Source organism: Pan troglodytes, chromosome 3 (genome assembly GCF_028858775.2).
Source record: "Pan troglodytes isolate AG18354 chromosome 3, NHGRI_mPanTro3-v2.0_pri, whole genome shotgun sequence".
Taxonomy (NCBI): Eukaryota; Metazoa; Chordata; class Mammalia; order Primates; family Hominidae; genus Pan; species Pan troglodytes.
This window is the reverse complement of record NC_072401.2, coordinates 47,045,042-47,069,295: the sequence shown is the minus strand read 5'-3', so window position 1 is coordinate 47,069,295 and position 24,254 is coordinate 47,045,042. Positions and strand designations below refer to the sequence as shown.

General features: G+C 40.1%; 1 protein-coding gene across 4 annotated transcripts in view; it reads right to left on the bottom strand.

Annotated features, from left to right (window-relative positions):
- Positions 1-12,719: 12,719 nt before the first annotated feature.
- The window catches only part of PLAC8 (placenta associated 8), a 25,215-nt gene continuing 13,680 nt past the window's right edge, over positions 12,720-24,254 (bottom strand). For all 4 annotated transcript variants that reach the window (XM_001136484.7, XM_063808824.1, XM_063808823.1 and 1 more), the window contains 2 exons: positions 16,721-16,834; positions 12,720-12,997 (listed from right to left, as the gene is read on the bottom strand). In XM_001136484.7, coding sequence (XP_001136484.1) covers positions 16,730-16,834 — 105 coding nt within the window. In that variant the 3' untranslated portion in view covers positions 12,720-12,997; positions 16,721-16,729. The remainder of the gene's footprint in view (positions 12,998-16,720; positions 16,835-24,254) is intronic.

Genomic DNA, 24,254 nt, shown 5'->3' with positions numbered 1-24,254 from the left:
AGAAAGAAAGAAAGAAAGATTTGAAATAATGTTTAAGAATTTTCTGAAATGAATAATAGACACTAAACCACAGATCCAGGAAGCTAAGAAAAGGCCAAGCAGAATAACTACCAAAAAATTGACACCTAGACGTATATCTAAACTGTAGAAAACCAAAAACATAAAATCTTGAAAGAAGCCAGAAGAAAAAAACACATATAGAGAAACATGAATAACATTGGATTTCTTGTCTGAAATCATGCAAGCAAGAGCCAGAAAGGAAATATTTATGATGTTAAAAGAAAAACTTCACAAACATAGGATTTTATCCAGCAAAATTATCCTTCAAAAGTGAAGGAGAAAAGCAAAGAGAAAATCAAATTGAAAAAAAGAAATAGTGAAGGAGAAATGAAGACTAAAACTAAGGAAATTTAAGGCCGGGGTAGTGGCTCAGACCTATAATCCCAACATTTGGGGAGGCCAAGGCAGGTGTATTGCTTGAGCCCAGGAGTCCAAGACCAGTTTGGGCAACATGGCGAAACCCCGTCTCTACAAAAAATATAAAAGTAGCCAGGCATGGTGGTGTGCGCCTGTGGTCTCAGCTACTTGGGAGGCTGAAATGGGAGGATTGTTTGAGCCAGGGAGGTGGAGGTTGCAGTGAGCTGAGATTGCACCATTGCACTCCAGTCTGGGTGATAGTGTGAGACCCTGTCTCAAAAAAAAAAAAAAAAAAAGGATTCTTTTTTTGCCAGGAGACATACTTTGCAAGAAATGTTAAAGTAAGGTTTCCAGAGAGAAGGAAAATGATATGGATTAGAAACTCAGATCTACATAAAGAAAGGAAGAGTATCAGAGCAAAAAAACAGGAAGGTAAAATCTTTTTAAAAAATTTAATTGATTTAATAGATGACTTTATTTAAAGGAATTATAGCAACAATGTGTGGATAGCTATAGCCTAGGGATAACTGAAGTGAATGACTGGAGTGTAAGTGATGGGAGGAAGGAATTGGGAATACCGTGTTATGAAGTATCCGCACAACCATGACACAGTATAGTGTTATTTGAAACTTGACTTAGATTAGTTGTAAATGTATATTGCAAACTCTAAACCACTATTTAAAAACTTTTTAAAGAAATATAATTGTTATGCTAAGAGAGGAGAGAAATAGAATGATAAAATGCTTATTTAAAACCAGAGTGTCAGCCAGGCGTGGTGGCTCATGCCTGTAATCCTAGCACTTTGGGAGGCTGAGGCAGGTGGATCACCTGAGGTCAGGAATTTGAGACCAGCCTAGCCAATATGGCGAAACCCTATCTCTACTAAAAATACAAAAATTAGCCAGGCATGGTGGCGGATGCCTGTAATCCCAGCTACTTGGGAGGCTGAGGCAGGAGAATTACTTGAATCCTGGGGGTGGAGGTTGCAGTGAGCTGAGATCACACCACTTCACTCCAGCCTGGGCAGCAGAGTGAAACTCCGTCTCAAAATAAATAAATAAAATAAAATAAAATCAGAGTGTCAGCAAGAGTATCAAAAAATACATGAGGCAGAAACTGATAAAACTGCAAGGAGAAATAGATGAATCCACTATTATAGTTGGAGATCTCAACTTCAATGCCTATCAGCAAAGGACAGATCCAGTAAGTAGAAAATCAGTAAGGACATTGTTGTACTCAACAGCACCACCAATCAACTGAATATAATTGACATCCATAGACTGCTTCGTCCTGCAACAACAGAGTACTCACTCTTGTCAGCTCACTTGGAGCGTTCACTGAGGTAGACCAACCTGGGCCATAAAACACACCTCAAAATGTAAAAGAATAGAAATTTTACACTGTATGTTCTCAGACAACAATGGAATTTTTTTCTTTTTGAGACAGAGTTTTGCTCTTGTCACCCAGGCTGGAGTGCAGTGGTGTGATCTTGGCTCACTGCAACCTCTGCCTCCCGGGTTCAAGCAATTCTGCCTCATAATCATAATCCTGAAAGACACAATCCTGAATGCCAAACCCCAAATGTTGATGTCCCAAAAGATCAAAATCCTTAAAGTTCAAAATTTCTAAAGTCTAAATCCCTCATGTCTAAAATCCTGAAAATTACAATCCCAAAAGATTAAAATCCTCGATGTTGAAACCCTGAAAGCCAAATTCTGGGGAAGGGGATTAGTGTATTTTTTGGTTGTACACAGGATGGTTGCATCATGTTAGTTGTGTCATGTCAAGCAGAACCATAGCCTTTTTGTCTTTATTTGGAAATTAAGTGTGGTTTAAGGGGATGCAAATGAGTGCCAAATTGACAAGGGGTGGACAGTGGACATAATTTTAGGTGTCAACTTGAATGGATTAAGGAATACCTAGAAACCTGGTAAAGCATTATTTTGGATGTGGCTGTGAGGGTGTTTTCAGAGATTAGAATGTGAGTCTGAGTGGACTAAGTGGGGGATGATCTGCCCTCATTGTTGGTAGGCACCAACTACTTGACCAGGGTCCCAAACAGAACAAATATAGAAGGCAAATTGGTCTCTCTCTGAGATCTGGGACAGACTTTTCTTCTCCTGTCTTGGACCCAGAACTCCAGGTTTGCCAGCCTTCGGACTCCGGAACTTACACCAGTGGCCCCCTGGATCCTGAGGCTTTTGGCCTCAGATGGATAGTTGCACCATCAGCTTTCCTGGTTCTGAGGCCTTTGGAGTTGGACTGAGCCATGCTACCGGTATCCCAAGGTCTCCAGCTTTCGGATGGCCTCACCATGGGTCTTTTCAGCCACCATAATTGCATGAGCCAAGTTCCCTAATAAATTTCCTCTCATATCCTATTGGTTCTGTCTCTCTAGAGAACCCTGACTAATACAGATTTGGTATTGGGGAAGCTGAACATCATTTCTTCTTACTGTATTGCTTACCACACAATGGAAGAGATCTGTGAAATTGTTCCCTTGCGAAAAGGCTGTGTTAAGTGTATGAGGCTACTTAACAGTGAAACAGTTTAAAAGTTAATTGTTATTCGTGCTGCAAACGTAGAAAACCACCTAATTGCAATGGCTGAGAAATAACCAGACTTTCAGATGGACAGCATGTACTTACAAAATTTGTAGACCACAACCACTCCCCAAATACAAGTACTGTGAGTGTTTTGAAGATCATAGAAGTGAAAACACAGGCCAAAAATACAAGAAATCTCTTATGCCAAATTATTTAATCATGTATGGCTTCTGCCCCTTTACACATAATGCCAACTCGCTATGCTATGTATTTCATCTTCGCATTATTTTCAATACTGAAGGTAAATTTAGATCTCTCTTTTTTTCTTAGTCTGGCTAAAAGTTTGTCAATTTTGCTTAACTTTTCAAAAAACCAACTTTTTGTTTCATTGATTTTTGTATTGTTTACCTCATTTTAATTTCATTTATTTCTGTTCTGATCTTTATTATTTCTTCTACTAATTTTGGACTTGGTTTGCTCTTGTTTTCCTAATTCTTTAAGATGCATCATTAGATTGTTTATTTAATGTAGGCACTATAAGTTTCCCTCTTTTTTGATGTAGGCACTATAACGATAAGCTTCCCTCTTAGTACTGCTTTTGCTGTATCCCATAGATTTTGGTATGTTGTGCTCCCATTAGCATTTGTTCCAAGAAATTTTTAAATTTCTTATTAAAATGATCCATCCTTGAGAATGATCCATATGCTGAGGAAAAGCATGTGTATTCCACAGCCATTGGATGAAATGTTCTGTAATTATCTACTGGATCCATTTGGTCTATTGTGCAGATTAAGTCTGATGTTTCTTTATTGATTTTTCTGCCTGGAAGATCCATCCAGTGCTGAAAGTGGGGTGTCGAAGTCTCCAGCTATTATTGTATTGGGGCCTAACTCTCTCTTTAGCTCTTTTTTTTGTTTTGTTTTGTTTTGAGATGGAGCCTGGCTCTGTTGCCCAGGGTGGAGTGCAGTGGTATGATCTTGGCTCACTGCAACCTCCGCCTCCCGGGTTCAAGCTATTCTCCTGCCTCAGCCTCCCAAGTAGCTGGGATTACAGACATGTGCCACCATACCCGGCTAATTTTATATTTTTAGTAGAGATAGGGTTTCTCCATCTTGGTCAAGCTGGTCTCGAACTCCCAACCTCAGGTGATCCGCCTGCCTTGGCCTCCCCAAAGTGCTGGGATTATAGGCATGAGCCACCGCGCCTGGTCTTTTTTATTTTTTTAAGGGGGGGTCTCACTACATTGCCTAGGCTAGACTCAAACTCCTGGGCTCAAGTGATCCTTCTGCCTCGACCTCCTGAAATGCTGTGATTACAGGCATGAGCCACCATGACTGGCCCTGACTGTGTATTTTCAAATAGCCTGTCTTCAGGCTCACTAATTCTTTCTTCTGCTTGATCAATTCTGCTACTGAAAGCCTCTAATGCATTGTTCAGTATGCCAATTGCATTTTTAGCTCCGGAATCTCAGTTTGATTCTTTTTATTTTAATCTTTTTGTTAAATGTATCTGATATAATTTTGAATTACTTCTCTGTGTTATCTTGAATTTCTTGAGTTTCCTCAACACAGCTATTTTGAATTCTCTGCCTGAAAGGTCACACATCTCTGTTTCTCCAGGATTGGTCCCTGGTGGCTCATTTAGTTCATTTGGGAGGTCATGTTTTCCTGGATGGTGTTGATGTTAGTAAATGTTCTTCAGTGTCTGGGCATTGAAGAGTGAAGTATTTATTGTAGTCTTCACTGTCTGGGCTTATTTGTACCCATCCCTCTTAGAAAGGCTTTCCAGATATTTGAAAGTATTTGGATATTGTGATGTAAGCTGTATCTGATTTAGAGAGCACCCCAATCCCAGTAACACTGTTTTCTTGCAGACTCATGGAGGTACTACCTTGATGGTCTTGGAAAAGATCCAGAAGAATTCTCTGCATTATCAGCCAGAGAGACTCCTGTTCCATTCTGTTACTTTCTTCCAAGCAAAAAGAGTCTCACTCTCCTTGTTCTGAGCCACATAAAGCCGGCGGTGGAGTGACACAAGCATCCCTGTGGCCACCACCACTATGACTGCATTGGGTCAGACCTGAAGCCAGCACAGCAGTGGGGCTTGCCAAGGCCGGCTGTAACCACTTCCTGGCTACTGCCTATGTTTGCTGAAGGCCCTGGGGCTCTACAATTAGCTGGTGGCAAAGCCGGCCAAGCCTGTGTCCTTCCCTTCAGAGCCGAGAGGTCCCCCAGGCCCCAGGTGAGTCCAGAGGTGCCGTTTGGGAATCAGGGACTAGAGTAAAAAAACTTGGAAGTCTAGCTGGTGTTCTATTGTACTGTGGCTGAGCTGGTATTCAGACCACCAGATGCAGTCCTTCCCACTCTTCCTTTCCCTTCCCAAATGCAGAGGAGCCTCACCCCATAGCCACTGTCACCCCAGGCCACGAGGAGTACTGCCAGGCTACCTCCAATATTCCCTTAAGCATCGAGGTATCTTAAGTCAAGCTTGTGTTGAATGCTTCCTGCCTTGGGACTCGCCCTTCAGGGCAACGGGTTCCCCTCTGGCCTGGGGCAGGTGCAGAAATGCTGTCCAACAGTCAAGTCCTGGAATCGGAGACCTCAAGAGCCCACTTGGTGCTTTACCCCACTGTGGCTGTGCTGGTACCTAAGGTGCAAGACAAAGCCCTCTTTACTTTTCCCTCTGCTTTTCTCAAACAGAGGGAGTTTTGCCTTGTTGCCACCACAGCTAGTAATGTGCTGAGTCTCACCTGAAGCCAGCAAGTCTCAGAGGCTCAACCAAGGGCCTTGACATAGTACCTAAATGTAACTGCTGGTTATTCAGGGTCCTGCCAACCTTCAGTTAGCAGGTGATGAATGCTGCCAGGACTGAGTCCTTTTCTTCAAGGTAGTGGGTTTCCTTCTGACCCATGGTGTGTCTAGAAATGTCATCTGGGAACTAGGGCCTGGAATGGGGGCCTCACGACTCTTCCCAGTCCCCTATTCTGCCGCCGCTGAACTGGTATCCAAGATGCAAGACGAAGTCCTCCCCACTCTTCTTTCTCCTCTCCTCAAGCAGAAGGAAAGGGTCTCCTTTGGAGCCACGGGCTGTGCAGCCTGGAGTTAGGGAAGGGGTGATGCCAGCATGCCCTTGGCTGCCTTAGCTGGTGTCTCAGTATGTCACCTGCCCTCCCAGTTAACTGCCTCTGGGCCTAGTTCAGCACTAGAACTCACCTAAGATCTGCAGTCTTCATGGCCTGGGCTGCCTTTCAAGTTTACTTGGAGACCCAGACTGTAGCCCTCGGTGGTGAGGTTTGCAGGAACTCAAGTTTAGACCACTGGGATCAGTGATTCCCCTCTGGGTAGGGCTGTTATTAAATGCTCCCTCCATGGGCAGGCGTCAGCTGAGTTGGGTGTGGTTTTCCTTTCTGCCATAACAGGACAGCACTGAGTTCAGTGCATCACAGTTGCTGTGTTCTCCCTCCCCTGCACCCAGAGATATCCTCAGTACCACAACACAGCTGCAGGGGGAGAGGGGCGTCAGTGATTCAGGACTGTTTTTTCTATTTCTTTGGTGTCTCTTTCAGCATTATAAAGTTAAGAGCAGGTACTATGAGTGCTCACCTGATTTTTAACACCTCATGAAGTTGTTAAATTGGTGTCCTTGTGGAGGGGGATGATAGCTGCAGTCTTCTATTCCTCCATTTTTCTCTGTCTCCTCTTTTTTTTTTTTTTTTTGGAGACGGAGTCTTGCTCTTTCACCCAGGCTGGAGTGCAGTGGCACGATCTCGGCTCACTGCAGCCTCTGCCTCCAGGTTCAAGCGATTCTCCTGCCTCAGACTCCTGAGTAGCTGGGACTACAGGTGCTACCATGAACAGCTAAATTTAATTTTTTAAATTATTATATATTGTGCGTGAAGGATTACCTAGGTGCCGAGGCAAGAGACTAAAGGCACAAACTGTTTCAGTATAATAAAGAAAATAGAATAAGAATAGTCATAATACAAATCAGATATAGAGATGATCATGGACAATTATCAATCATTATTATAAACATTATTAATCATTAGCTTTTAATATTACTCTTTGTTGCATTACTAATATAACCTAGGAATAACCAGCGGGTATAGGGTCAGGTGCTGAAGGCACATTGTGACAAGTTACCTAGAAGGCAAGAGCTGAGCCTTCTGTCACACCCGCATAAGGGCCGCTTGAGGGCTCCTTGGTCAAGCGGTAATGCCAGTGTCTGGGAAGACACCCACGATGTAGCAGACCGCAAAAGGGAGTCTCCTTTCCTTGGAGGGGTCAGGGAACACTCTGCTCCACCAGCTTCTTGTGGGAGGCTGGATGTTATCCAGGCCTGCCCACAGTTATCCGGAGGCCTAAACCCCTCCCTGTGGTGCTGTGCTTCAGTGGTCACGCTCCTTGTCCACTTTCATGCTCCTCCAGCACTCCTGGTTCCTCTTTGAAGTTCGTAGTAGATAATGGTAGAAGAAATAGTGAAAGGCTTAAAGTCTCTGATCTTTCTTATAAGTGCATAGAAGAAAACGCTGATGTATGCCACCTTCTCTCTGCTTCAGCTACCTAAAAGGGAAGGGCCCCCTGTCCTATGATCACATGACTTGCTTCGCCTTGTCAATCACTTAGAAGATTCACCCTCCTTACCCTGCCCCCTTGTCTTGTATGCAATAAATATCAGCGTGCCCAGCCATTCGGGGCCACTACCTGTCTCCGTGTCTTAATGGTAGTGGTCCCCTGGGCCCAGCTGTTTTCTCTTTATCTCTTTGTCTTGTGTCTTTATTTATTACAATCTCTCATCTCCGTACATGGCGAGAACACCTGCTAAGCCCCGTAGGCCTCAACTCTACAATATATTTATTTTATATTGCCCAGGTTAGTCCCTAACTCCTGGGTTCAAGTGATCCTCCCACCTCGACCTCCCAAAGTGCTATAATTACAGGTATGAGCCACACCACACCCGGCCAATAATACACATATCTTTGCAAGCATAAACATTCAGGTATCCTAACAACAGTCTCATAAGTATAAGAGTTATGAGTAGATGAACTGTATTCATAAAGAAATAGGCCAAAAAGCAAAATGTATTAACATATATGATTGGTAATTGTGTGCACTCAACTTTATAACTGTGGTCATCTGAAATACCAAGATGGACAATATAAGTCTTTTGACAAAATCAATAAAAATCCGCAGTGAGTTACCACCACACATGCAGTTGCCCAAAAAGCCAAGATCTCAAAATATTTTATCTTTCACAAATATGGATGTACAAAAAGAAGATCTTTTATTGAGGAAGTTGCAATGTTTTTACATACATGCACAATGCTTACACAAATTCAGCTTCATGATAATGCACTTTCATGGAGTCAAATTTGCAAAAATGCATAAAATGAATTAGAACTTTCTAAACATCTTTATACAATTTATACCTTCAGTATTAAAAATGGACTGAGGAGGCCGGGCACAGTGGCTCACACCTGTAATCCCTGACTTTGAGAGGCTGAAGTGGGCGGATCACTTGAGGTTAGGAGTTGGAGACCTGCCTGGCCAACATAGTGAAACCCTGTCTGTAGTAAAGATACAAAAATTAACACTTGAGCCCAGGAGGCGGAGGTTGGAGTGAGCTGCGATTGTACAACTGCACTCCAGCCTGGGTGACAAAGTGAGACCCTGTCTGAATAAAAAATAAAAATAAAAAAAGTATGTTATTATTTCCTGTTTTATTGTCTAAAATGGTCTATGAAGTGCTCTGTTGTGTTTTTATGTTTCTCAAATCTCCTTTAAAAAATATAAATAAAGAATTTTAAAGAATTTTTAAAATTATTTTGTCAAGAATTATATTTTCAGGATTTTAATCATTTGGGATTGGAATTTTGGGGATTTTGGACTTCAGGGATTTTGATCTTTCAGGATTTCATCATTTGGGATTATAACATTCAAGATTGTGTCTTTTGGGATTATGGCCCAAACCCATGCAATGGGCCAGTTCTTTGAAAGGAACAGTGTTCCATAACTCACACAAGGAGAAATAGAAAATTTGAATAGGCCTATACCTGTTAAACTAAATCAATAACTAATAACCTTCTATAATAGAAAGCACCAGGCTTAGATGGGTTAACTGATGATTGATCAAACATTTAAGAAATAAATCTTTGACCCAGAAATATTTCCTTAAAATTTTTTTTCTAAGAAAGAAATCACACCAATTCTCTACAATAGCTTCCAAAAAAATAGAAGCTAAGGGAACACATCCTAACTGACTCTAGGAGACCAGCATTACTCTAATACTAAAATCAGATAAAGACATGACAAGAAAGGGAAAACTACAGTCTCTCATAAACATAGATGCAAAAATCCTTAACAAAATATTAGCAAATCAAATGCAATAATGTGTAAAAAGAATGATATATTATGACCAAGTGGGATTTATTCCAGGTATGCAAGACTGATTCAACATTTGAAAATCAATTAATGTAACCCATCACATCAACATACTAAAGAGGAAAAAATCATGATTGTATTAATAGGTACAGAAAAAGCATTTGACAAAATCCAACACTCATTCAAGATAAAAATGCTCAGTAGGCCAGGTATGCATGTAATCCCAGCACTTTTGGAGGCCAAGGCAGGAGGATCACTTGAGCTCGGGAGTTTGAGACCAGCCTGGGCAACAAAACAAGACCCCGTCTCTAATTAAAAAAAAAAAAAAAAAGGCTGGGTGCAGTGGCTCACGCCTGTAATCCCAGCCCTTTGGGAGGCCAAGGTGAGTGGATCACGAGGTCAGGAGATCAAGACCATCCTGGCTAACACAGTGAAACCCCGTCTCTACTAAAAATACAAAAAAATTAGCCGGGCGTGGTGGCGGGCGCCTGTAGTCCCAGCTACTCAGGAGGCTGAGGCAGGAGAATGACGTGAACCTGGGAGGCAGAGCTTGCAGTGAGCTGAGACCGCGCCACTGCACTCCAGCCTGGGCGACAGAGCAAGACTCCATCTCAAAAAAAAAAAAAAAATGCTCAGTATACTAGAAATAGAGGGGATCTTCATCAATCATATACAGAATATCTACAAAAAACCTACATCATACTTAGTGATGAGAGACTATATGATTTTCCCCTAGGTCAGGAACAAGGCAAAGATGTTTACTCTCATGTTCCTATTTAATATCATACCAGAATCCTAGCTAATAAGACCAGATAAGGAAATGTAGCTTTATACAGATTGGGAAGGAGGAATAAAACTGTCTTTGTTCTCAGTCAACATGATTGTCTATATAGAAACACATACAAAAAGTCTCCTGAAACTAATAAGCAGTTATGGCAAGGTCACAGGATATAAGGTTAATGTACAAAAGTCAATTGCTTTCCTATATACCAGCAATGAACAATTGGAATTTGAAATTTTAAAAAAGTATGTATGTTGAAGGCAGGGAAGATTGGGAATTTTATGAGTGAAGAATTGGCAGGAGAGTGGGCTAAAGAGGTAAAATGAGGCTACACTGTGAAGAACCAAGGAAAATACTGGGGTCTGTTTGTTTTAGAAAATTCACAATTTGGCTGGGCGCAGTGGCTCATGCCTGTAATCCCAGCACTTTGGGAGGCCGAGGCGGGTGGATCACCTGAGGTCGGGAGTTCAAGACCAGCCTGACCAACATGGAGAAACCGTGTCTGTACCAAAAATACAAAATTAGCTGGGGTGGTGGCACATGCCTGTATTCCCAGCTACTCAGGAGGCTGAGGCAGGAGAATTGCTTGAACCCGGGAGGTGGAGGTTGCAGTGAGCAGAGATCACGCCATTGCACTCCAGCCTGGGCAACAAGAGTGAAACTATATCTCAAAAAAAAAAAAAAAAAAAAAAAGAAAGAAAGAAAGAAAGAAAAAGAAAAAGAAAAAGAAAAGAACAAAAAATTCACAATTTAACTCATGGTACACAGTGTATAGGATGGACTGGAGAGAAGGCAAGGGAAGCTGGAGTTTCTAGCGGCAGGAAGGTTAGTTTAGAGGGTATGAACATGATTTGCCAAAGAGGTAATAAGGTTTGGACTACATTTATGTCAGCAAAGAGGAGAGGACAGATTAATTCATTCAATAAATGATTGAGTAGATACCTACTGGTGTCAGGCATTGTTCTAGGCACTGGGAATACAGCAGCAAACAAAATAGATCACCCCTTGGGGCTTTCAAGTGGAGTATCGGTGACAGAGTGGGTGTCTGATTGGATATCGGGGAAAAGGAGAAAGGTGCGATGAGGCAATTCAGGGGTCATTGGTACCTGGATTTTTCACCTTGAACAACTAAGTGATATCATTGGACTTGTTGGGTAGACAAGGTCTAGGGGACATCCAGATGGACTCATTTTCACAGCTAGCAAGAGAGACATTCTGAAGATCAATAGTGAGGGAGAAACTGGAAGTACAGACTTTGGGGTCCTAAGAGGCAGTTAGAACCATGGGAGTAGATGATGCTATCTAGGAACGTGAGATGTGAAAGGAGTGGACTCAAGCTAGAACCCTGCAAAGCACCCACAGCTATAGGGTAAGTGGAGGAAAGGGCAGAGTGCTTGAATTTGTTGAGTGCCTACTAAGTTCCAGGTGCTTTGACATTTTGTCTCACTGAGATTTCACAATAAGTGTATAAGATAAATAGTTTTGCCCCTTACTTCCCCCACCCCAACAAATGAAATGGAATCAGAAGTGTAGGAGGAGAACTAGGGGAAATTAGGAAGTGAGATTTTCATCAGGGCAAAATGATGCTGACGGATCAAATGGGACAAGAAATGTGAAAAAAATCATTTTACACTTTTATCCATCTATTGATGGATAAAATTTAACCAAAATTGAGTCACTGAATTTGATCATTGATCAAATTTTTCTTACTCTAATCAGAGTTTTCAGAAAACTCTGATCAGAGTTTTCTTACTCTGATATCTCATATTCAAAAGGGAAAGAAAATCAACAACACAATAAACAACCTCCTGAGGAATGCAGTGGAAAAGCAAGGCTTGGTGTGTTGTTTCGCATAAAATCTTGCTTTGTCAGCATTAATACTAACAGATAACATGAGAAGAGGCAAAAGTGTTGGCTAAATGTACCATAACTGCCTGGGAATAGTTACCTGTAGTCTATTTTTTTTTTCTCATCTAAAGTTCTTAGATGAAAGAGAGCTGGGTTACTGTGAACCAAAATCTCCTGCTAAGAAACCAAAGTATGGTGCAGTGGCTCACACCTGTAATTCCAGCACCTTGGGAGGCTGAGATGAGAGGCTTGCTAGAGGCCCGGAGTTCAAGACCAGCCTGGGCAACATAGAAAGACCCCCAACTCTAGGCTGGACGCGGTGGCTCATGCCTGTAATCCCAGCATTTTGTGATGCCGAGGCAGGTGGATCACGAGGTCAGGAGTTCGAGACCAGCCTGACCAAGATGGTGAAACCCCGTCTCTACTAAAAATACAAAAATTAGCTGGGCATGGTGGCGGGAACCTGTAATCCCAGCTACTCGGGAGACTGAGGCAGCAGAATCGCTTGTATCCAGGAGGTGGAAGTTGCAGTGAGCTGAGATCACGCCACTGCACTCCAGCCTGGGCAACAGAGCGAGACTCTATCTCAAAAAAAGAAAGAAAGAAAGAAAGAAAGACCCCCCAACTCTATTAAAAAAAAAAAAAAGAAAAAGGAAATCAAAGTATAAGAACAAAATTGTGAGACTGACCCTTGGAACTAACTAGTGAAAAAGACATTTTAAGGAGAGCAAAGAAGCATGAAGAATCTTATCAGTAAAATATTTCATTTGGTTTATATTTCAAATGTAATTTAAAAAGTTTATAAGCCATGAAATTCGATAATATGAAAGCAAGGAGAAACTAAGTTGCACCATTTAGCTAAGCTCAGGGACAACATTCATTTATAATAAATCAAAAATTTGGTTTTTTTCATGCCATCAGTTGTACTTAAACATATCCATCATATTTCAGTTGCAAAAGATGGTGAAGAACTCAAGCTGAAGAGGTGTCTGCTGAATTTTGTTGCTTCGGTAAGAGCTTTTCACCTATAAAGGACACACAAGAGTTTTGAATTTTCTTAATATACTTTTATAATTTTTAATAAACTTTTAATTGCAGAATCATTTTTGATTGACGGAAAAGTTGCAAAGATAGTACAGCGAGCTCTCATGTATCTGGCACCCAATTTTCCTGTTGGTTAACATCTTACATTACCATGGGAGGTTTGTCAAAACTAATGAACCCATACTGATGCATTACTACTAATCAAAGGCCATACTACCTTCAGATTACTCAGTTTTTACCTACTTTAATTTTCTGTTCCAGCATCTCATCCAGCATACCACATTACATTTAATTGTCATCTTCTCTTAGGCTCCTCTAAACTGTGACTGTTTCTCAGCCTTTCCTTGTTTTTGATGACCTTGACAGTTTTCAGGAGGAGTAGTCAGGTATTTTGTGGAATGTGCCTCAGTTTAGATTTGTCTGATGTTTTTCTCATGGTTAGACTGGAGTTAAGAGGTTTTGGGAGGAAGACTACAAAGGTAAAGTGCCATTCTCATCACATCAAATCAGGGGTGCAAACTATCAATATGACTTATTACCAATGATGGTGACGTTGATTACCTGGCTCAGGTCATTGTGTCAGGTTTCTCCATTGTGGAGTTACTCCATACAGTATAGAGAGTGCACTTGCATACTGTACTTTTCATGCTGTACTTTTTGGAAGGAAGTCACTATGGAAACCCCCACTTCAGGGTGGGGAATCATGCCGCTCTCCTTGAGGAAGGAGTATGTACCTAAATATTTGGAGTTCCATATGGGAGATGTGTCACTTCTCCCATACAGAAATTCTCCTGCCACTTCTTTGCTCTCAAAATTCCCAGTTTTCCCTGCTTTCAACATACATACTTTTTTTCAATTTTCAAATTTTATTCAATCATTTATGTCAGCATAAACTCATAGATATTTTATACTTTGGGTTATAATCTAACATGACCTTATTTTGTTCCTCAAAGTGCCCCAGTTTGGACTATGGGGAGCTTTTCCAGTGGATTCCTATGTCCTTCATCTCAATCTATTTTAACATAAATCATGTTGTTATTCCTTGCTCTTTCTCTCTTGTTTCTCCCCATTTCGATATCTGTGTGTCTAAAGTTTTATTGCCAGTGAGTGATGTAGGGTCCAAGTTGATGAGAAGGAGTCAGGACCGCCAAGGCATTTTACTTCAAACCCACCTAAAGATTCAGTGAGATATTTTCCCTGAGGTTAAAGAAAACACTTGAGCTATCAGGACTCATTACTATGAATGTGTGGGTAGATATTTGATCCAAATTGTTTCATGTATTTATTTAAGTAAACAGTGTTGGAATGATCTAACTCCCCATCTTTGCTTCTGGCCTCATCCTGTAGTCTGTACTATATACTATTATTAGATTAATATTTATTATTTTTAAATTTTATTTATTTTTATTTTTACTTTTTAGTAGAGATGAGGTCTCGCTATGTTGCCCAGGCTGGTCGCTGGTGCTGAACTCCTGAGCTCAAGTGATCCTCCCACCTCGGTCTCCCAAAGTGTTGGGATTATAGGCATGAGCCACTGTGCCCAGCCTTAGATTCATATTTCTAAAGAGTAGTTCTATTCATTTACTTCAAGCCTGCAATAATTTCCCAATTCCTACCAAGTCATTAGCTTAGTATTCAGACATTGCATGCTAAGGCCTTTAAAATCTTTTATTTTTCATTATTTTTCTACTTATGCCATATGTTCTAGCCAAGTTGGACCTAAGCTCATAAAGATATTTTCTCTGTTTTTGCCTCTCTAGTTTCATTAATATTGCTGATTAGAAGCAACATTTCATTTCTTTTCTTTTTCTTTTCCTTTTTTTTTTTTTTTTTTTTTTTGAGACAGGGTCTTGTTCTGTTGCCCAGGCTGGAGTGCAGTGGTGTGATCATAGCTCACTGCAGCTTCTACCTCCCAGGCTCAAGTGATCCTCCCACCTCAGCCTCCCAAGTATCTGGGACTACAGGCGTGCACCACCACACCTAGCTAATTTTTGTATTTTTTCAAGAGACAGGGTTTCAACATGTTCCCCAGGCTGGTCTTGAACTCCTGGATTCAAGCAGTCCTCTTGCCTTGGCCTCCCAAAGTGCTGGGATCACAGGCGTGAGCCACTGCACTCAGCCTCCATTTCTATTAATTAAAACCACATCTTGAGTCAGTGATCCTCTGTTTGCCCCTATCTGATTTACTTAACTCCCTTGACCATCCTGCTGTGTGCCCTGGGAAGCGACCTGCGGACTACTGTGACACTTTGCTGCCCTCTGCCTTTCTGGTGGGTTCAGCCAATGGGAAAACCAGAAGGACATCTGAAAGTGAGGTCAGGGTACTTTTTCAGTTCTATGGGTTGCCTCGGGCTGCTCACAACCCTCTCTTGAGAGGATACTGTTTCTTTCAGGGCAGGCCTCTTCACACAGCTCTCTCCTTAAGGATTCAGGTCACTGCTCCCTCTTCTCCTCCCTGGGGCTGTTGCCAGGCTGGTTATTACACCATCCCTTGTCATTTCCCTACAATGCCCCACCCACACCTTTATAATTAGTCTTCATTAAATCTTTGAACTATCACAGTTTGAGTGCCATCTGTTTCTTGTTGTGAACTAATACGCACTTCCCCTTTAGAATTAAAAATCACTGCTTTCAAGAAACTTTCACTTATACATCTTACAAGATGTGATCTTTTCCTCCTCTGAACATAAAATACCGCTTTGTCTATAGGCATTAATTGAATTCTGCATTTTAGTTAGGGGTTTGTCTAATCCCCCTTTTTTAGTATAAATTCTATAATGACAGAGGGACTAGCTTATTTATCTTGTTCCCCAACCCTACTACAATACCTAACAGTATCTTACCTAGTCTTAGATATTGATACATTGATACATTAGTTGCTAAGATAATATATACTTGATCCTAGATCCTTGATACATTACTTACTAAGTAAATGAACATTTTTTTACATATCTCCCAAGAGTTATTTTTATTAACCCATACAGAGTCCTTATCACTTCAGGAAGGAAACTGGATATTACAAAGAGTAGAAAAATTGTGTTCTTCCCATACTTAAGATATATTCTACAGGGGATGGAGTAAATCATGTTGATTTCTACTTAACTACATCCTCAATAGATAGTCCTGAGAAAAATTAGTTGAAAATGACTTGATTGAATTTCAGATGGTGAATTCTATATAACATTTCCAAACATTCTAAATTCTATGTTCACCTCCTTCAAAGTTCAGCTTCTCCAATAGGAGTTTTCTATTTAACCTCACCTTGCTATGATAGATGCTTTATGCCATAATCAATCCAACTATCATACAGTATGTTATTTTCATTACTCTTCTATTTTATAATTATTTACGAATTCCTTTTGTCAACTTGTTTGTCTTAGCAGGGAACATGTTTTCTAATTCTTTTGTATCTCATCATACTCTGGTATTTTACAAGTGGTAAGTGCTTCCTTAATAGATCACCAGAATTCTGAGAAGTTTAGAAAATTCACCATTCCTTTATTTACTAAAATATGGTTTCAAAGTATAGAGCTATCTTCTTCATAAGAAGAAAATTAAAGCCAATCTTGATATTATGATAGCACTTCAGGAGACTGAAGAAATAGTTATTGCTGAATTATTCAAAACAACAAATAATTGACAAAGTCTTTAGTGATATTTCTAAAAACCCACATATTCTGAGAGGCATGTTTGCATTGACTCACCATCAGTTTTTAGAAAGTACGCATGGCTCTCCTTCTGTTGATATCTCTCTTGATTTGGCAAAGAGTACAATGAGGACAGCAAAGAGTTGCCATATAGTCATCACAAATAGATCCCTGTTTGAAAACCAAAAAGAAATAAAAATATAAAATTCACCTATTTGGAATTAAGACTTGCCACATCTTGAAGAGAAGCAGAAGGCACTGATCTTTCAGATTCAGAGTTTGGATGGATACATTTAGGAAAATATTACCTCACTTTTTCACATAAATGTTGTCTCATTTTATGATGGAAAATATTTTTCTATACTTTACATTTCTGAAAATGTAAGGAGATGTCCAACCAAACTATCAAGTATGAGAGTTAAATATCCTTAGGAAGTAGAATTTCAAAACTCTTTTCTCCTGGACCTCCTCTCTGTCATAGGAAGTTAGTAGGGGATGTGCTCCACCAAAATGAGGGTGTAAACCAAGAAAGAGGAAGATAAGAAGGAGTCTAATACAGGAGAGAAGCTAATGGAATCTCCAGGGTCATGGTAAAGGGAGATCCCAGGATGAGAGCTAAGCACTAGGAATAATGGGCAACTAGTTTAAAAGGTAGTAGGACTGGAAGTGATTTCATCATGAAGATGAAAATGATAAAACATCTATGTGTTGAAGTTGTTGGGAAGAAATTTAGAAAACTGGCAAACAATTTGGGGTTAAAGGACTCATAAGTAAATGGAGGAAAAATACTAACAAAAACTCAATAATTACCAATACCAGGAAAAACAAAATTAAGCAGAAAAAGCAATCATATTTACTATATGACTCAGCTCTGAAGTTGAATAAAACAAATATAAGTATCAAAATGTAAACACTGAATATGGAATTAACCATATAACTATATTGGAAAGAAAGGGGTAGGGGGAGAGGGCACATGTGTGTGGTGGGGGAGGAGGAGAAAATAGAACTAAATTCACATCTTCCCTAGTGGGAGGTTAACAGATAATGCCTCTAACTAAAAGTCAAGAAGTAGCAATACAAGTGTGTGATTTGGAGACATGGAGGAAAATTCCCAAGACATCAGCTCTAGGGAAGAAGTAAGGAAGAAACTTTTGGGGACTACTTTGTAAAATTAGATGATTTTAAAAACACTTTGTTTCAGGGTTTTGATAAAAAAATTAAAGCTGCATTAGAAAACAGTGGCATTTACATTCCTGGCATTTAATAGACTTGAAACTGAACACAGTCACAGGCAGGGCACTAGATGAACCCTCATCTCCATCAAGCGCAGGGTCTGCAAACTATATTAAGCACTGATCTTAGGAACAGTTTAGGGAGGGTCAGAACCTTGTAGCCTCCAGCTCCATGACTTCTAAACTATAATTTTAATCTTGCGGCTAATGTTAGTCCTACAAAGGCAATCTATTCCCCAGGCAAAAGGGAGGTCTGCTTTGGGAAAGGGCTATTACCATGTTTGTTTAAACTATAAACTATGTTTCTCCCAAAGTTAGTTCAGCCTACACCCAGGAATGAACAAGGACAGCTTGGCGGTTAGAAGTAAGATGGAGTCAGTTAAGTTAGATCTCTTTCACTGTCTCAGTCATAATTTTGCAAAGGCAGTTTCACCACCTCAGCCTCCTGAAAAAGAGTTTCAGGCTAGGACTGCAGGCATGCTCAGCTGCACCTAGCTGAAACTATTTTCTATTTTCACTTAAAAATATTTATCATTTTGTGAATTACAAAAAAAATGCTTATTGACAGCACTTGTGAACAAAATTTAAATAAAAATTAAAACAATTTTAAATGCATGCTATAGATAATTTTAATGACAAATTGAAACACAGAACAATATTAAGTGAAAATAACAATCTAATCCCTTTCTACCCAATGTCACTACCAGAGATAAACTATTAATAATTTGCTGTGTAGCCTCTTTCCTTAGATTTTGTTCTATGCCTATGACTCATATAAATATAGATTAGACGAAGATACAGCTATGGACATAGACATATAGAGTTTGGCATTTCAGGAGTTCTTTTGTTTTTTAAAAATGAGGTCATACTATCCTGTAACTTATTTTTCCTACTTGATATATGATAGCCAATACTGTAAGAAATTTCTATGTCTTGTTTTGTGTCCTTCAGAGCTAAATCTTGTGACCATATGGGGATACTTTCTTTTGGTTTCCACCATCCAGAGGACAGAAATTTGGGGGTTCATGTCATAGTCCAAAAAATTTTTCTTGAGCAGATAAAAGCCTTGTAAGCTTGAAATTGGCTTCTTTAGGCTCTTTCTGGAAAAAGCAGTGGAAACTGCTCAATGCTATATAGCTCAGCAACTAAGGCTTTATCTTTTTGACAGTGGTGGCCTGGGTTCAATTGTTGGCTTCTGGAATGATTCCTTTCTGGTTTGTTATTTGTGTAACTTTGCCATTTATTAGGTGTTTTTCCACCAATGGATAGCTTCTGATTTCCCCTCTTGAATTTTCCTTTCTCTGAACTACCTTGTGGAGTTTGTAAATCTTGTAAAAAAGAAACTGTTTACCATGTTCTTGAGGAACCTAGGAGGTTACCTTTGGTAAAGTTCAGAAACCAGAAATATTGGCCACTTGGCGTGGCTAAATTCGGGTAATAAGATATCTGAAAGGATTTATTTTTTAAAGAGTACTATGATTAAATGTCAGCTTAATTAAAAGTGGATAAACAAGCTGTAGGTATATTTAAAAGGCCTTTATGTTTTTCTCTTCTTGGAACTTATTTTTCTGAAAAAAGATTTTTTTCTTCTCAGTTGACTGAATTATTTTTCTCCATTTTTTTTTTATTTTTTATTTTTTTGGTCTTGTCATCCTTAAGGCACATGAGAAGCCCTAAGATAACTTCTGGTAGCCTAGGACTCATTGGGAAAAACAGAGGAGGCACCAGAGACCACGTTTTGGAAAAAAACCACTGTTTTCCTCATGAAACCCCAGGAATTGGATGGACTCAGAGTGGATAGATCCTTCTCAAAATCAAAGGCTCCGTTCTGTCTTGCATTGTGTTATCTGACGGTTCTTGAGTTTGTGGCAGGGAGGTATCAGCAATTACTTTGCGTTATGAGAGAGCTTTGGTGTGTAATAACTGGGTAGGAAATGTACTTTAAGGGGTGGCTAATAGTAATTATGGAGGGATACTTGTCTCTGCACACTTGGATCAGAGAAGCATGCTCTTGGCCACCTGGAAGATAAGGCAACATCCTCACCCCTCACTAGGAGATGAGACTCTCATGAAGATGGGCTGATTACAAAATGGGCTGATTGGCTTTGGGTTGCTTTGCAATGAAATGCACAGTCGGTAAAAGCACTGCATTGTCTTCTCCCGTAGTATTTCCCTCCTTTTGGGGATTGAGAAACAAGTATAAAACGGTACCTCTAACTTTGGAGATCTGTCTTGCCTTCAGCTGTTTATTTGCTACTTATTTGGTCCTAGAAACGCATGCTGTCCCGGCTCTATTCCTCCAAGAGCTCCACCCTGAAGCCAGTCATCCAATTAAGAAACTGGCAAATGAAAAATCTTACAAGTGCCCAATCTTCTGTCTCTATTTACATGTGGGGTGTTGTGTGTGTGTGGGTGTGTATGTGTGTGTGTGTGTGATGTTTATATATAAAAGAGCTCTGATTAATTGGCTTAGGAAAAAAGCACTTAAATAAAATATTTTGTCAGAAAAATAGAAACTTTAATGCCTTTTTGTTCACGTGGCTTTAGTAATCTTTTGGAAATAAGGACAGTTTTAAAGATTATTGGTAAAATAAGTTGTCTTGAAAATGTAGACATTTGCCCTAAATTAAGGTCAGATTTGCTAAATGCTTTAAGGTCAAACTGTTTCTTGACTTTTGAAAATTGTTTGATTTACCTACTTTAGAGGCTTAGATAATATATAAGGCCTGGGGACATATGGAGAGCCATGCCCGCTAGCTATGCTAAAAAGAGTCTGACCTTATCTTCATTTCTGTTTAATGTCCTAGGCTCCACCCCTAATACATAATTAAAATATCTTACTTATCAGAGTTTTCACTAAAAATAAAAATTGCTAAGAGTTAATATTGTAACATGTAATTGAGACCACTGGAGAAACAGTTTTACATACAAGGTGTGTAGGGAATGTGTTTTTGGTAAAAGATTATAAGAAGGCATAGGAATATGGCTTTTGTTAAAGGGAATGTAATTTTGTCTAGTTTTGAGGGTTTTTTTTTTTTTGAGATGGAGTCTCACTCTGTCACCAGGCTAGAGTGCAGTGGCGTGATCTCGGCTCACCGCAACCTCCACCTCCCGGGTTCAAGTGATTCTCCTATCTCAGCCTCCCGAGTAGCCAGGACTACAGGTGCACGCCATCATGCTCAGCTAATTTTTGTATTTTTAGTAGAGATGGGGTTTCACCATGTTGGCCAGGATTGTCTCAATCTCCTGACCTTGTGATCCGCTCATCTCGGCCTCCCAAAGTGCTGGGATTACAGGCGTGAGCCACCGCGCCAGGCCTGAGGGTTTTAAAGATTGTCTTAACCTAAAAGAGTAACGGGACGAAACTGAAGGTTGAAGCAAAGTGAAAAGGGTTTGTAAAGGGTTGATCTTGTAAAAAATTCTGTGGGTATAAACAAGTTGGCCAAGAGCTAAAAAAAATTATTTAGCATTTTTCCATAGGTTAAAACATTAAAATCACACTGATGTGGGGCCAGAATCTGGGCCCATGTGTCCAAATAACAGGGTTTTCTTAGAAAATGGATCTTCTGTTTGATGGAAAATTATAAAGCGTTCTAAAAAGTTTATGAAAATCTTACCTTATGGTCAAACTAATTAAAACTGGATAGATATATACAATTTTATGTAAAAACTAGTTTTAGCATTAAAGATGCACTAATGCAAACATGAAATTTGGTTTTCTCTTTCAAAGATGATTTTTATGTAATGTTAAAAGATAATGAAAGAGTTTTGTTTTCTCCTTTGGGTAAATGGCAGGGAAAAAAAGGAGGACAGAAAGAAGAGACAGATTCAGCTGGCTTCATGCTATCTTCATTGAGCCTTGTTTGGAAAGCTAAGTCTCCTTTTATCAGAATAAAGGTTTTTTTTTTAATTTGTTTGAGTTATTTTTGCCAAATGAATGACTTATGGTGACTTGGGATTCTATTTTGTGATATCTGGTGTTTTAAACCTTTGATATTTGACAAGCTTTCCAAAATCAAATTATAAGTTATGCTCTCTTTCTAACCTAATATTTAGATATTAGGTCCTCTAAAGTCTCAAAATGGCTTATTTGGTACAAAAATCATACAGGAAGCATTGTCAAATATCAAATGACTTTCTTTGGTCTATATTTGTGTAAATGTGTTATTGGTGTATGTTCCAAAATTATATAAAACTGCTATAATTCTAATATGACTTAGTATATGTTAACAATAATAATTATAATTATTATGTTAAATGACTGTGTGCCACAGAAGTAAATTTCCTTGTCAATTGTGCCTTTAACTGTGGCTGCCCTAAAATATTTTTGTCATCCACAGACAATTGTTTTCTCACTTTGGTCCTCTTTAAAAGATGATTTTATAATCAGCTATAACTTTTTTTTTTTTGAGATGGAGTTTCATTCTTGTCCAGGCTGGAGTACAATGATGCAATCTTGGCTCACTGCAATTTACAAATTGAAGGTTTGTGGCAACCCTGCATCAAGCAAATCTAAGGTTGCCATTTTTTCCAATAGCGTGTGCTCACTTCATGTCTCTGTGTCACAGTTTGGAAATTCTTGCAATATTTCAATTTTTTTCATTCTTATTATATCTGTTATGGCCGCCTGTGATCATTAAGAGTTTGATGTTACTATTTATTTTGGGGCACCATGAACTGCACGCATCCATATAAGATGGTGATATAGTTTGGATGTTGTCCCCACCCAAATCTCACATCAAATGTAATCCCCAATGTTGGAGGTGGGGCCTGGTGGGAAGTGACTGGATCATAGCAGCAGATTTTCCCTTTAGTACTGGGTTCCAATAGTGCGTGAGTTCTCGTGAGATCTGGTTGTTTAAAAGTGTGTAGCAGAGGCTGGGCATGGTGGCTCACACCTTTAATCCCAGCACTTTGGAAGGCCAAGGCAGGCGGATCACAGGGTCAAGAGATCTAGACCATCCTGGCCAACATGGTGAAACCCCATCTCTACTAAAAATACAAAAAAAAAAAAAAAAAATTAGATGGGTGTGGTGACGCACACCCGTACTCCCAGCTACTCAGGAGGCTGAGGCAGGAAAATTGCTTGAACCTGGGAGGCAGAGGTTGCAGTGAGACGAGATCATACCACTGCACTCCAGCCTGGTGACAGAGCGAGACTCTGTCTCAAAAAAAAAAAAAAAAAAAGAAACTGCCGGGCGCGCAAGGCGGGCAGATCACAAGGTCAGGAGATTGAGACCATCCTGCCTAACATCCTGCCTAGACGGTGGAACCCCGTCTCTACTAAAAATACAAAAAAATAGCTGGGCGTGGTGGCGGGCTCCTGTAGTCCCAGCTACTTGGGAGGCTGAGGCAGGAGAACGGTGTGAACCCAGGAGATGGAGCTCGCAGTGAGCCAAGATCGTGCCACTGCACTCCAGCCTGGGTGACAGAGCGAGACTCCATCTCAAAAAAAAAAAAAAAATGTGTAGCACCTCTGTCTCCCTTCCTCCTGCTCCAGTCATGTGAAGTGCTGGCTCCCCCTTTGCTTTCTGCCATAATTGTAAGCTTCCACAGGTCTCCCTAGAACCAGATGCCACTATGCTTCCTGTACGGCCTGTGGAACCATGAGCCAATTAAACCTCTTTTCTTTATAAATTACCCAGTCTCAGGTACTTCTTTATAGCAATGCAAGAACCTTTTCTTTATAAATTACCCAGTCTCAGGTACTTCTTTATAGCAATGCAAGAACCTTTTCTTTATAAATTACCCAGTCTCAGGTACTTCTTCATAGCAATGCGAGAACGGACTAATACCGACAGCAAATTTAATTGATAAATGTGTGTATTCTGACTGCTCCACTGACCAGCTGTTCTGTTCTCCTATCTCTCTTCCTCTCCTTGGGCCTCTTTATTCCCTGAGACACAACAATACTGAAATTAGGTCAACCAATAACCCTACAATGGCCTCTAAATGTTCAAATGAAAGGAAGAGTCACATATCTCCTACTTAAATCAAAAGCTAGAAATAATTAAGCTTAGTGAGAAAAACATATTGAAACCAGAGAGAGGCTGAAAGCTAGTCCTCTTGTGCCAAATGGTTAGCCAATTGTGAATGCAGTGGAAAAGTTCTTGAAGGAAATTAAACATGCTACTCCGGTGAACATAAAAATGATAGGAAAACCAAACAACCTTATTGCTAATCTGGAGAAAGTTTGAGTGGTCTGGATAGGAGACCAAACCAGCCACAACATTCCCATAAGTCAAATCCTAATCCACAGCAAGGCCCCAGTGCTCTTCGGGTTCTATGAAGGATAAGAGAGACAAAGCTGCAGAAGAAGCTGGGCGTGGTGGCTCATGCCTATAATCCCAGCACTTTGG